This window comes from Mytilus edulis, chromosome 3, assembly GCF_963676685.1.
Source record: "Mytilus edulis chromosome 3, xbMytEdul2.2, whole genome shotgun sequence".
Taxonomy (NCBI): domain Eukaryota; kingdom Metazoa; phylum Mollusca; class Bivalvia; order Mytilida; family Mytilidae; genus Mytilus; species Mytilus edulis.
Genome location: NC_092346.1, coordinates 70,894,380 through 70,908,288, shown reverse-complemented (window position 1 = coordinate 70,908,288; position 13,909 = coordinate 70,894,380). Strand labels below are relative to the sequence as shown.

General features: G+C 31.4%; 1 protein-coding gene across 2 annotated transcripts; it reads right to left on the bottom strand.

Annotated features, from left to right (window-relative positions):
* Window positions 1-6,501: 6,501 nt before the first annotated feature.
* On the bottom strand, window positions 6,502-13,366 carry LOC139517309 (uncharacterized). 2 transcript variants are annotated; one of them, XM_071308232.1, is made up of 5 exons: window positions 13,191-13,366; window positions 11,749-11,864; window positions 9,536-9,566; window positions 7,598-7,784; window positions 6,502-6,691 (listed from the first exon to the last, which is right to left on the bottom strand). In XM_071308232.1, the coding sequence occupies exons 3-5, from the start codon at window positions 9,553-9,555 to the stop codon at window positions 6,572-6,574; spliced, it is 327 nt and encodes a 108-aa protein (XP_071164333.1). In that variant the 5' UTR covers window positions 9,556-9,566; window positions 11,749-11,864; window positions 13,191-13,366; the 3' UTR covers window positions 6,502-6,571. The 2 variants fall into 2 exon arrangements, with proteins under 2 accessions (XP_071164333.1, XP_071164332.1); XM_071308231.1 differs by lacking the exon at window positions 13,191-13,366 and having other exon boundaries at window positions 11,749-11,939.
* Between the last annotated feature and the right edge of the window lie 543 nt (window positions 13,367-13,909).

The window sequence follows — 13,909 nt, the reverse complement described above, 5'->3', positions numbered from 1 at the left end:
ATATTACTCAGATGGTGGTTGAACCTTTTTTTACTTTAGACCTCTATTTGTTGTACTCTTGTTAGACAATTTTAAATTCTGCATTAATAAGAAGAAGTTTTTAAAAGACAATATCTCACGATAATTTAGGACATAATGTGCTGTTGGATCACTGCCTCTTTGACGTATCTACATACATCAACTTTTATTTAAAAAAGGGATTTAGCTTTTTTTTCTTATTTCAATTATTTCTTGTATAATTAATTCTAATTTTAGTGATATGCATGCTGTCTTTGCATATGTATGAACCATAAAAAGACATTTTATTATTTAACTGACATTTATCAATGACAAATGTTTAAATCTTCTGGTAATTTTATCATTATCTTTTACAGCAGTATGCATATTTATGTCCAGGTTCTTTATCAATACTGCAATATAACACTTGCAACAAATATTAGTTAACTGTTTGTCATATGTATCAAATATTGCAGGATGACTTGTAAAATTTTTGTTTTGTTTTATGTGAAAATAATCTTAATGCAATCTTTCGATCTATATTAGCATTTCTTATGTCACCATGCGTTCTTAAAAATAGCTTGGTTTGAAGGTCAAAACGGAGTGTGTAGAACGTGAAATCAAAGCAATTGTACATATTTGCATCTAAAGAAATTGTTCATGTTACCCATTCCCACAGTTCGAAGTTAACCTGTGTCGGTGCTTTTTAAACAAAACATTCACATGAACCCTCGAGTCGATGGTTGATTTTAAAATCAATTCATTATAATATGAAAAACCTCTGATAGGTTTACTTTTTGGTTTTTAATTAATTGAATGATAAGACCAAGTAATGTAACTATTTCTGAGCCAGTGACCACAAATGACCACTTATTAAAGAGTTGAACAACCTTAAACTCATCTAACCGCACCTCGCGTATATTTATAACCAATCTTTTGATTCAAATACTTCTTTAAATATAATCGGCTTTCAAAATATAATCAGCTATTTTCTTTAAACTTTCTATTTCTACAATTTATTTTATTCCTATTATTTTATTAGCATAATCAAAAATTTATGGTAAAACTTAACATGCTAATTGGTATTGTATTTTCCGGTTGAGATAACGTTCAGTCGAATATCACTCAGAATATGCATGAAATATTTGCCACTGAAACCATACTGGTTAAACATCTCTTGGGATTTTGTTACATATAAACGGAACGAGTATCAAAATATCTGAATTGACATTAATTAATTTATTTTCTATTCCAAGGAAATAACAAATTAGATGTAACTCAAAACAAGCTTTCAGTAATTTCGTATACCTGGAGATAAAACCCTCTCATTATAGATACCAGGGAGCTGTCGTAAGATATATCTCAGGACATGCCTTAATATGATCCTTTAATAACTATTTTGAGGACATATCTCGGACATCGTCTCGAAGCTGCCTTGGGATGATCTTAGCAAAGGTATCATAAACATGGAAAATCAAAAATACATGGAAATATAGCGTGTTTCTCATAAATTACATGATGTTGCACATAAAGATCTGTGGTATATTTTTTCCTTGTTGAGAACTCGCAAGAAAAAGAATTTTCTTTTTGAATTGTTGTTTTTATCTGATCTGATTTAACCCACACTATCTAGTTTGAATTGATATCCAATTTATTTAATTCCAATTTAAAATATTTAATTTTTCACTTTGTCTCCCATTGCATCGGAAACAATGACAAATCAAGAAAAATGCACAATGTAAAATATTTTGATATTATATACGCATATATAATATACAACATATTAAAGGACCAGAATAATACCAAAAATGTAAATATAAACTAAAGTAAAAGTTAAAATGTAAATGTAAACAAATGTATCTTCGTTTTTCTATTAACAGGAAAAGAAAGATAACTCGTGAGTATTAATTTACAATAGTAATAATATGTATATCTTGTTAAATAAATATCCAGATAATTGCCGCCAATAAAAATCATTGGAATCTATCGAATATAAAAAAAAAATAAAAAAAAAAATACTGAACTCCGAGGAAAATTCAAAATGAAAAGTCCCTTAGGCCACACCAATTTGATTCCTTGTTCGACGGACCCGCCCGCACCTATTTTTTTCAAAACAAATTTTTTTTATTTTTTTTATATTCCCGCTTCCCGCATCCGGAAATGTAATCATGTCCATTTCCCGCACCGTTTTTTTTTTGTAAATATAATAAAAAGATATCAACATTTGTTTTTAAAATCACAGTCTTAACCTGTATATAACGATTTTAAACATAAAAGCACCCCACCACACTTTGTAAATATCTGTGAGAATATTTGTTTCAGCATGAAACCTATTTATCCAAAGCGGGAGTGCTCCGAAATAAATTTAAAGAATAAAAAATTGGTTACTTTCCCCCTTACTTATATTCCCTATCGAAAAAATGTTCGTTATGTTAGAATAAAGTACAAAGAACTTCTGAAAGATTTGCCTTCAACTGCAATTATATTGTATGCTGGCAAAACAAAACTATCCATAGCCGCTGCATGTTTATGCACCTGTCCTGATTGATTGAGGGGCCTGTCGTTCAGCAGTTATCGTTTGTTGATGTTCATTTGTATTTTCCCGTTTGGATATATATGTACATTTACATGATATATAAATTAGATCGTTGGTTTTCCTGTTCGAATTGTGTACGCTAATAATTTTGGGGTCCTTTATAGCCTGCTGTTTGGTCTGTATCAAAGCCCTGTGTAAAAGGCCGTATTTTGACCTGTGTTTGTTAGGCAGCAACCATTTGATTTTCTGGGGGGGGGGGGGGGGGGGGGGGGGGCTATGGTTTTTTTTTGGAAAAAAAAGTTTGTTTCCAGTTTTTGGAGAAAAAAATAATTTGTTTTTGATTCTGAGAAAAAAAATTGTTTGTTTCACCCTCAGCTGCCACTATATGTAATGCTAAATTTGAAAGAAAAAAATTGTTTTCAACTTGTCGCGAAAAAAATAGATTGTTTTTCGCCGCAGGCGAAAAAAAAAGTTTGTACAGAAAAAAAAACCATAGCCCCCCCCAGAAAATCAAATGGTTGCTGCCTTATTATCAGGTTGAGAACAATCCTCCCTCAGACAAGGGGTCATTTTACTGATGTAGAAAAGAAAATAGAAATACCAAGGATTTGTATAGTTCTTACAAACAAAACCTTTGAAAACTTAGAATTTTGAACTCAAAAAGAGGAGAGTTACATCACATTTTAAACAACTTTTTCTAAAAGAGGGGTCCACTTATTTTGAATAATATTAAACTGTTAAAGTAAATGTGTTAACATGGTTAAAGTCCAGGAATATTACAAAATTCTTGGACATGTTTTGACCATTTAATACCAGATAGATATATAGTTCTTTGAGAAAATATGAGCCCTTTTGTACAAATAAATATATTATAATAACTTATATTGATCCCTCATAAAACATGTAAAAGGGATATTTATAACATTAAGGGGTTGCCCCCAAACTGATTATGACTTGGATGGAGAATTGTCTCATTGTCAGTCACACATACATAGACCAGATTTATTTATTTCTTGGTGAACAGGGAAAAAATACTTCAGAAATTAAAGAAATGTCAAAGTACAAGTGATAAATCAAGCTTTAATATTGTCAAAACCTACTATTTTATGTTTACAAAAAAAAAAATTATAATCGCTCGCCTTTACTTTTCAAGCTTCGCCTCAAAAATTTGCAAATTAAATATTTTTTTATTAAAATTTTCAAATCGCTCGCTCGCCCCAAATTTTGAAGTCCAAAAATCCGTAGAACAAGAAATTAAATTGGTGTGGCCTTATGGCAAAACAAATGACAAAACACATCAAACGAATTGACAACAACTGTCATATTCCTGACTTGGTACAGGCATTTTTAAATGTATAAAATGGTGGATTGAATCTGGTTTTATAGCGCTAAATCTCTCACTTGCACGACAGTCGCATCAATTTCCATTATATTGACAATGAAAATATTCCATCGCGGTTTTTAATCAACAACGCGTGTGAAAGGATGCAAAAGTACCCCTGCATACATAAATGTTAGTGCATGTATAAAACGAACATCAACATCATACGGGCTTCTCATACTGCTGATAATTCAGAAGTAGTATGAACTCCGTCACTCTGCCCCTCCCCCATTTTGCTGTTCTGGATGTACAAGTACACAGTCACGTCCGGTAAGAATGGGGAGTCGGTTTTACGATGAGTTTATTTGCAACCACTGGGTCGATGTCACTGCTGGTGGAGATTTATTTCCCCGAGGGTATCACCATCCAAGTAGTCAGCACGTCTGGGATGACTTGAGTGATCATCGATATTTTCATAATTATAAATTAACTGTCAACAAAACTTTGAATTTTTGAAAAACTAAGGCTTTTCTACCTTCAAGAATAGATTACCTTAGCTGTATTTGGTAAAACTTTAAGAAATTTTTGGTCCTCAATGCTCTTCAACTTCGTACTTTATTTGGCCTTTTAAACATTTTTTGATTCGAGCGTCACTGATGAGTCTTATGTAGACGAAACGCGCGTCTGGCGTAAATATAAAATTTTAATCCTGGTATCTATGATGAGTTTATTTAATACCCCCGCGCGGACACGAGAACTCCTACTAGAGTTACTTCACTTCTTCCTTCCAAAAACTTAGTTGATTTCTTTCAAATTCTGACATCTTGAACTTGTCCGATTCAGTGAGCATTGCCAGTATGTTGACCTTGATGCAAGTTTGAATAAAACTTTTAACTTTTAAAGTAATCAATGGTAAAACGGTACGATGCGAACCAGATAATGTTTCAGTCAACCTAAAAAATAACTTCCTTAATCAGTACAAAATCTAATCAAGTAGTCCTTTTTTTCGCACGAGTACGTTTTTAAATGATAAAGACTTCCGACATTCACGAATTCAGCCTTTCATCATTAATGTTTTCTCTATTCGTTATACATGTTTGGTTATTTGTCTATATCCATTTGTCGTGACTATGTAATCCCGTCATTATGTTATTTTGCTATGAAATATTTTGTAATCTTGTCTTTCATTCTTGCTAATGTGCTTTGTCTGTATACATTTTGTGTTTCTTTGTTACATATTTGGTTGTTGTTGTGGTGATTAATTTAACGATTTTAACAAAGTCATTATTGCTTTACCCCAATTTTTACCTAGCTAGCTATAAAAACTAATCCACCATTTTCTAATTGAGAAAATGCCTGTACCAAGTAAGGAATATGACAGTTACATTAATCATTTGATATGTTTGAGCTTTGGATTTTGCCGTTCGATTAGGGATCTTCCGTTTTGAATTTTCCTCGGAGTTAAGTACTTTTATGATTTTACTTTTATCCGTTGGTGGAAAATCATTATTAACAAGATCGGGATTATCTATATCTGTATGTGCAATTGAGACTATCGTTCGCCATATGCAGAGTAACTATACCTGGTTATTACGTTTCGGACTTGAAATACAAATTTTAATATCGGTACCTAAATTATATATCTCTTCGTCGGGCAAATCTTTTGTTTATCGTTTAGTCAAGCCACCTTTTTTTCTTGAAAAAATGTCCTGTACTAAGTCAGGAAAATTGCCATTGTTATAATAGTTCGTTTCTGTGTGTGTTACATTTTAATGTTGTGTTTCTGTTGTGTCGTTTGTTTCCTCTTATATTTGAGTGTGCATTCGCATTGCTATCAGACGTGTCATTGTACTTTTCTATCCCAAATTCATGTATTTAGTTTTAATGTTATATGTGTTATTCTCATCGGATTTTGTCTAATGTTTAGTTCGTTTCTGTGTGTGTTACATCTTAATGTTGTGTCGTTGTTCTCCTCTTATATTTAATGCGTTTCCTTCAGTTTTAGTTTGTAACCCCGGTTTGGTTTTTTTTCTATCGATTTATGAGTTTCGGACAGCGGTATTCTACTGTTGTCTTTATTTAGTCGATTTACATATATCTATAGGGTAAACATCAGAAAACGTAAAATGGCGATTTAATTCTTACGGCTTCTCTAATTTAAACATTTTCATCTAAATCTTAAATCTTAATTTTAACTCTTAATTTTTTCGTTTAAAATCTTGTCTTAGGATGTTTAGTCAGAAACTAAATATAAAACGTTGACCTGAAAATATAACGGAAATGGAATGTACCATATTACAAGAGACTATACCTGTAGTCATGAAGTGCAAGTGTTGAACATGTTAACAGTATGTAGTATATGTTTTTACAAAGACAGGTCGATCTGGTCACCGTTCAAACAAATCAGTAATGACAAATGTTGTATTGTACAACTTGTATCTTATTCTCGTTAGCTCACGTATAAATACAAGTTACAAAGAGGTAAATCAAATCAAGGAGAAATGCAAAATAAAAACAATTTAGAAATGAAGTGTGTAGATATCATATTAAACATCAATAATAATAATATTGTTGTATTCCTTGTAACTTCTACTCTATCTAAGTTTTACTATTCTTGTGACGTCTTGGAAAGAAAGATAACTCGAAGTATCAACAAAACAATTTATTTTAAAACCAATTATAATTCAAATAACAAGAAAATTAAAACCAATACGCAATCACAAATCTCTCTTGAACGATAAATCACAATGTTTTCGTATAGATCTACATAATAAACATTCTGAACCTAGTGAGGCAAATTCTATTCTGTGCCAATCTGTCTTTTCATCATGACGAATCTGAAAGAAAACAAACACATATTTAGGAATAAGGGTTTATTAAGGCTGACTTGTCATAAATTGTTAACTATTTTGGAGAGGCCTAAAAATAATACTCATAATGTATTTCAAAGATAACTGTGACCCGAAATGATTTGAATCGCAGTGCTGGATTTAGGTTTGTGCTTTGTTTAGTGATGACATCTTACCAAATTATTATTTTCAATTAAATCCATAAACTATCTTGCACTTATTAAAATGACACGAATCCAAAGTATTCTTTATGTGAAAGGTAACAATGGTCTTTCTTTCACATTATTTTTAACAAGTTATGTGTTCATTATTTATATTTTATCATAGAATAAGCGTCTGCCTTGACAATGAATTAACAAAATGTCCTATTTTTTTTAGAATGCAAACGATGTCTTACAAAAGGACACTGATCCTATACATTATTTGGTCTATCGAAATTCCAAAACTACAGTAAAAATAAATAACAGATAATTTTCGTTTAATAACCAAACAATTTTTGTTAAACTAAGCTCATCATTGACACCAGGATTAAACATTTTTTAAGACATTATAGTTCTTTCAAATTGGCAAATCTTTGATACTGTTTTTTAGCCCTAAATGTGATGAAATAAAGTACAGAAAGATTGCTATCATTTATTCCAGATGCGATGTATAGTAGAAAAGTTGCAAACAGATTTTGCCTACCACAATCATTTGACAATAATTTTCCACTCAAAATTAATGACTCAACTGAAACTGGATTGCCCATGCTGAATACTGTTTTCAATGAGTATCTTTGATAAATATCTTCATGATCTGCGAGTGCATCATTATTGTGTTATTTAAAGCATTATATTATCTTTCAATTATATTTATATCTATACCATATATATTGAGAAATAAAGATTATCGTACCCTAAAATGCATGTTATCATTCTTGTGGAAATGGAATCGTTTTGAATCGTAGTAAATGTTTTTCATTAAAATAACTCTCTGAAACAAAGAATCTGGACCGCCAGCGGTTTGTAGTTTAATATGATTAGATCCTTCTGTAGGTCCAGGACCAAATATCTTTTGGACAATTGCTATTCCACACACAGCACTGAAATGAATAGTAACATTATATATTAAAAAGTGAAAAATAAATTCATAATACAAGATATGCAAGTTGTTTTATTAGATTTATTTTAAAAGGGTTGTATTATTTTTGTAATGATCAGTACGTTTTTCATGATGTTGCACAACAATACTAGTCAATAGTATTTAGAACTCTCCTGTCGATGTCATTTGTAAATTACGACTACAAAATGATATCTTGTTAGACCTCTTATCTGTAATAAATCAAAAGAAATGCTGTTCAGTTTACTGCAGCAGATATAATAACCATTTGATATTACCCTTTAGTAGTATTTTATGTTTTCGATGAGATAAATCCTATTGTTCGCATTTTAGAATAATAGTTTGATGCTTCTAAGCGGCGTTTTGCATTTGCGCCGATCTGCATTTCATTTGCGCCGATTTTTTCTTTCATTTGCGACGATTTTTTTTTTCATTTGCGCCGATTTTTTTACAGGTAAATAACAGGTAAATTACAGGTGAAATGATATAAGAAGATGTGGTATGAGTGCCAATGAGACAACTCTCCATCCCAGTAATGTTATTTTCATTTATTATTAAAGACCTCTTCCGTTAGCCAGTTGTACATATGTTATGAATTGTCAATCATAACACGTATATAACTGTTGTCTCCTGCGTAAAATCAAGAAGTAAAAACCTAAGATAAAAGCGCTTTGTTTAAACTAAAATGACGAATTAAAAATATATGTACAGCATTCAAATCCATAAAAACGGAATACATTCAAATCATAAATCTGTTCTTGCCGAGTATGTATAGGCAACACATCTAATATATTCCTTTCTTATGATTTCGTCTCTTCTATATTTGGCGTAATTGTCGATAACGAAGGCTATCTTTTCTTTGTCTGGCATACGTACTGGTGGGGGCATTTCTAGAGTTCGCATTTTCTCACAAGGAAGCTATTAAACCAAGAGTTCCAAATGGTGAAGTTGAAATCATCCCTTCGTTAATTTTATGGACGCCATCATTGGTTGACAGTTATGGAATGTGTACTTGTACGTTGTCTAAGAATATATGACATTTGTCACAGAAGGAGCGTCAGACACTGTCAAACGTGAAGCAGTCGTCGATTTCATTTAGGGAAATGAATGGTAACCCGAAGCATTGGGATAGCCATTTACCAATTGCAATGTCACTTGATTTGTCTTTATACTCTGTGCTCAGCCAATGTAAAAGTATGAACTTACCTGTAAATCCAATTAAGAAAAAATATATAATCGGCGCAAATGAAAAAAATGAAATCGGCGCAAATGAAAGAATGAAAATTTTCAAAATCGGCGCAAATGTCATACATTAAATTTAAGTTACGATTCATAATAATTCCCACTAACAAGGCAAATAACCAATATACTGTTTCGGATGAGAGAGATCAAGGTTTTTTAAAGTACAATTCGTCGTGTTCTAAACATTAAGATTATATGGGACTGTAAATGTGTAAATAAAATAAGATAGATGACAAGGACCACCAAAAAAACATCACGTATACTTTAGAGTTTTATCAGCTCTGCAAACGTTTGTATGAAGTTTTGGATTTTCTAATAGTTTGGCATCGAGCATTAATGATGAGATATCTGCATTTATTGACTAAATGGGCGTTTGTTGCAGTAAAACTTATTTACCAGTAATGTTATTTCTGCTAGGTGGTTTTAAAGAATGAAATACGTAATTCATATTGGGTCAATGGTGGTTCTTTTGCAAAATAAACCCGCACTTACTTTATTGACTCCACATTCATCTTCTACAATCCTGAAAAGAATATGAAATTCCATTATTTTCTCAAATATATTTTATAGTGCATAAAATCACTTAAAAATGACTGGAACGAAGTCAACTTGAATGTAGATGCGTTCTTATAGATTTGATAGTTCGTTATATGCTCAATATTGCCGAACATCACGTATATTTATTTCATGATGGCATGTATCATTCTAACATTGAATTTTCAGTATTTTCAGGTACGCTTAGACGACATAACTCGGTGTAGCAGAACTCAGTAATTCAATACACACACAATTTGTTTCGTTTAAAAATATGTTATATACATTATGCATCAATTTAAACCGATATCAAATTGTCAAACAAATAAGTTGTACACTCTCAAATCGGTATCATGTTTATATTACCAGTGCTTGAATATTTATACATCTGCTTGTTTACTGTAGGTCCACACTGTTACACCAAGTCAATGATTAAATATTGGCATGTATTAAAAGATATATTATCAGTTGACTAATTAATCAAATATACTAAATTATCGGTGATACTAATACTGACGTAGTTGAGAACATGAACGGTTTCGGTTGTCATTTTCAGTTCTTTTTTTTTTTTTTTTTTTTTTATCTTTTTGCTTACACACATGTTTTGTTTCGTCTAATATAAAAACCCGTAGGCAAACGTTGTTTTTTTATTTGTGTAAATCGATTAAAATGTTTAGGGGCATTCGAACAAAGTATTTATTTATGATGTGGAAATTGCTTGTTAGATGGTTTTGAGGTTAACAAATTGTGTTACAGTGTAATTCCTTTAGTGTTTAAAGGTATTGGATACGGATGCGGGAGTTTCTCGCTACATTGAAGACCTATTGGAGGCCTTCGGCTGTTGTCTGGTTGGGTTATTGTCGCTTTGAGACATTCCCCATTTGCTTTCTCAATTTTACTTGTGAAATTTTTGTCTGGCTTGTAGAGGTTGAAAAGTTCTCATCTCAAACCGAGACTTAATTATGCATGTAAGGCCTTAAGTATAAGATAAAAAAATCATAATACACGTTTAAAACTATTTGTCTTTCACATGTATCATGGTAACACATTTGTTCTAATCAATATTTACTTGACAGATGTCGTAATGATTAAAATCTACAGGTATAATTTGTCGATTTTTCATGTACATTTTACTTATTCTTACAAAAGCAGTACTGTCTTGCGATGGTGTTAAAATTGAATAAATGCATCGAATTAGTTTTTAATATTTGTATATGTCTGATAGTGATATTTTGTTTTTTTAGCAATGTCATCTCCATTATAGTGACGACTATGAACCTCATATAAAAAATATTCACTACATCTAAAATCACGCTTTATACCCTTTTATCATAACTTTGTATCAGCAGAGACAATTATTCTTATTCATTTTTTAACAGAAAGATTTCTGAGTCTAGAATGAGTGACACAATAGAATATGTATGAAAGTATTGTAGGACAATTACTATTTTAGTCAAGAACGTTACCGTTGCACTTCCTTTATCTAAGAATAATGATTACCCCATATTTTGTGATCGTGTATCCATACAGATAAGTAGAAGAATAATAACGGAAAATTCTAGCCAACGAAAGATAGATGGATAAATAAATGTACAGAGGACAAAACTAACCAATTATCAGTACATCTTTATTAAAGTGGTTAATTTTCTTATATGTGTTTTCATTAAGCGAGTTACTTTAGAGGACCATAAATATATGTATATTGTACGCATGGTGGGTGATGCATGCAGAACAGGAGATACGTACCCTGTCGATTCAACCATTGAGTTCAGGCCATTCCCTCGGTTTTAGTTTGTAATCTTGACTTGTCACATTTTAATTGATTTATCAAATTTAAACACAGCTAAACTAAAGGCAAAACATTTCGACTATGAGCAAAAACAAAATTGTGCCGGTATACTTGCATTCAAAACGATATCATCATATTCGCACATTAATTCTATTCGGTATCGTTGTACACATCTTTCTCCTTGACTACTGTTTTATGTTTGTGTTGTATCATCAGTTCCCTCGGAGTCAGTTCCATACGATCTGAAACCTATTAAGTTTGATGGTTGCAGGTTTTCTAAGACTTATAACACACCAGGCAAAAGATTGAAAAGGGGGAGATGTTCCATGACCACCATTCAAATGATCAATGAGGTTTTTAATTTGTTACTTGTAAATCATACCTTTGTTAGACGATGTTTCTTTTACAATTGTACATTCTTCCCAGTCTTAATTCATTTCACCTGCAGTTTAATGTCATATAACTTGAACAAATCAAACGTATTCTGGCATGTAGATCCTGTTAATTATAACAAATAACATGCGTACACACAGATCGTTGAATCAATCTATAATACGACCTTCACATGTTAGTCTATTTATACTTTTTTTCTTGACGTATAAATAAACTATTTATAGAAATTATTATTATAGTATATCTACCGATAGACTTTAAAAACGTTATCAGCCAACAGTACAGTTATTTGTTTGAATAAGATTTTGAAGTTATACCTTTGATTACAAATAAAATATTGCGATATGAGACAATATCTGAAAAAGGTAAGAATTTATAGAAAAATACTTATTGGTGTTCTATCCTGTTATAGCCTTTTTTTACACTTTCTGAGAATATTTTTAAGTGTGCACCACAACATTAAGTGTGTTTTTATATCATCTTTTTAAAAGTTATATGTCACAGGAAATACACTTACATTTAATGTGATAAAAAGAACAAAAACTATCGCGTAATTCCTTTCTGTTACGTTCTGTCATGTTACCTGATCAAAAGTAACAGCATAACCATCATCAGTAACAGGAAGGATGTTCAAGACAATTTCACTGAAGAATCGAACAGTTAATCTACTATATGCCAACCATTTCATTTAATATAAGTTATCACCCCCATATCAAATAAATTTCAAAATAATATACAGTATATTGAATAAAAAAATAGGTTTTTTGCTTTTGATAACAGCAGAGAACATTGTGCAATTCTAGTCTAGAAGATAGTAACAGAAAGGAATTTATTTTAGAATTTTTCATTACCTGGGCAGATTTTTCATCTTGCAAATACAGTTTCAAAGGATAAATGGCATTGTTTGCTGTTATCTTCCAATTGTGACCAATCTAAAATGATTTATTTTTCTTAAACTTTAAAATAAAGCAGAAAAATCCTTTCTGTTACCAACTCTGTCCTGTTACCGTTGTCCTGTTACTCAAGATTCTTTCATGTTACCGACATATCTGACTATATTTAAGTATATTTCTAAACCTTTTGTATTGCAAATGCTAAAATCAATAATTGGCATTTGATAAACTATTGCAGGATATACTAGTAAACCACAAATAGTGTCTTAAACTTATTCCTTATTCCCATTAGAAACTTTTTAAAATTGATTCACTTTGGTAACAGGAAAGAACTGGATTTTTTTTGTACCATTTTTTAAATTGCCATTGTTTCCTTATTAAACAAGTATTTGAATTACAGACAACAGTTCCTAGATCCCCAATGTGTGTTCTTCGATTTGTGCTATTAAAATACCGGGTCTAAAGAATTTTTTTTTGTTTTTTTCTTATTGCCAAAAACTAGACTTTTTCAGATATTGTCTCATATGTAGAGACATACTCGGCTTTGATATGTAAAACCAATATTCTTCCTTCTTCCTTGTTCGAGTGTAAATAGGATGTTGTTATCGCTAGCCTAAACAGATTGAGAATATCTAAAGGTGGCACGGTAGTATTTCCTGGCCCATAAGGGATAATAATAGCCTTTTTAGAATTATCACCACTTTCTAACACTGCAAAAAATTCTACATTCACAGTTTACTAAAGTACTTTCATTTTACTATTCAGAAATGAATTTGAATATGTATCATGACCGTTTACTTTTTTTGCTATTTTTAAAAACCTAAGGCCACTAGTACTTTTAGGTCTTTTATGGTGCAGTGAATACAAAATACAGAAAAAAATCTCAAAAATTCATTTTCATCTGTATGTAAAATTATTTCATATTTTTCTACACCTGATTCATCCCTCAGTTTGGGAAAGTATGTTCAGTTGATGCTGTATGTTTTGTCCAATCACACTGTTTAGATACATTTACCTAAGTAGGGTACAAAAAAGAGCAACCTAAATTCTGGAATGCAAATACTACCGTGCCACCTTAACCAAGACATAACAAACTTGAAACAAGTCATGACACTTATGATGCATAGACTTCTTACTTTGGAACATATTACAATAAAGAATACTAGTCTGCACTCATTTCTTACCCCAAAAATATGAAACATTACATCCCTACCCCATCTGGCAGATTTTCACATTTTTTTCATCTTACCATTTTTA

Excerpts from the sequence above, each read along its gene's own strand:
- LOC139517309 (XM_071308232.1), bottom strand. The coding sequence starts at position 9,555 with ATGAATGTGGAGTCAATAAA. Across the intron at positions 7,785-9,535 it reads ATGAATGTGGAGTCAATAAA|TGCTGTGTGTGGAATAGCAA; the intron begins GTAAGTGCGGGT and ends TATTCATTTCAG. Across the intron at positions 6,692-7,597 it reads ATGATAACATGCATTTTAGG|ATTCGTCATGATGAAAAGAC; the intron begins GTACGATAATCT and ends GTTTTCTTTCAG.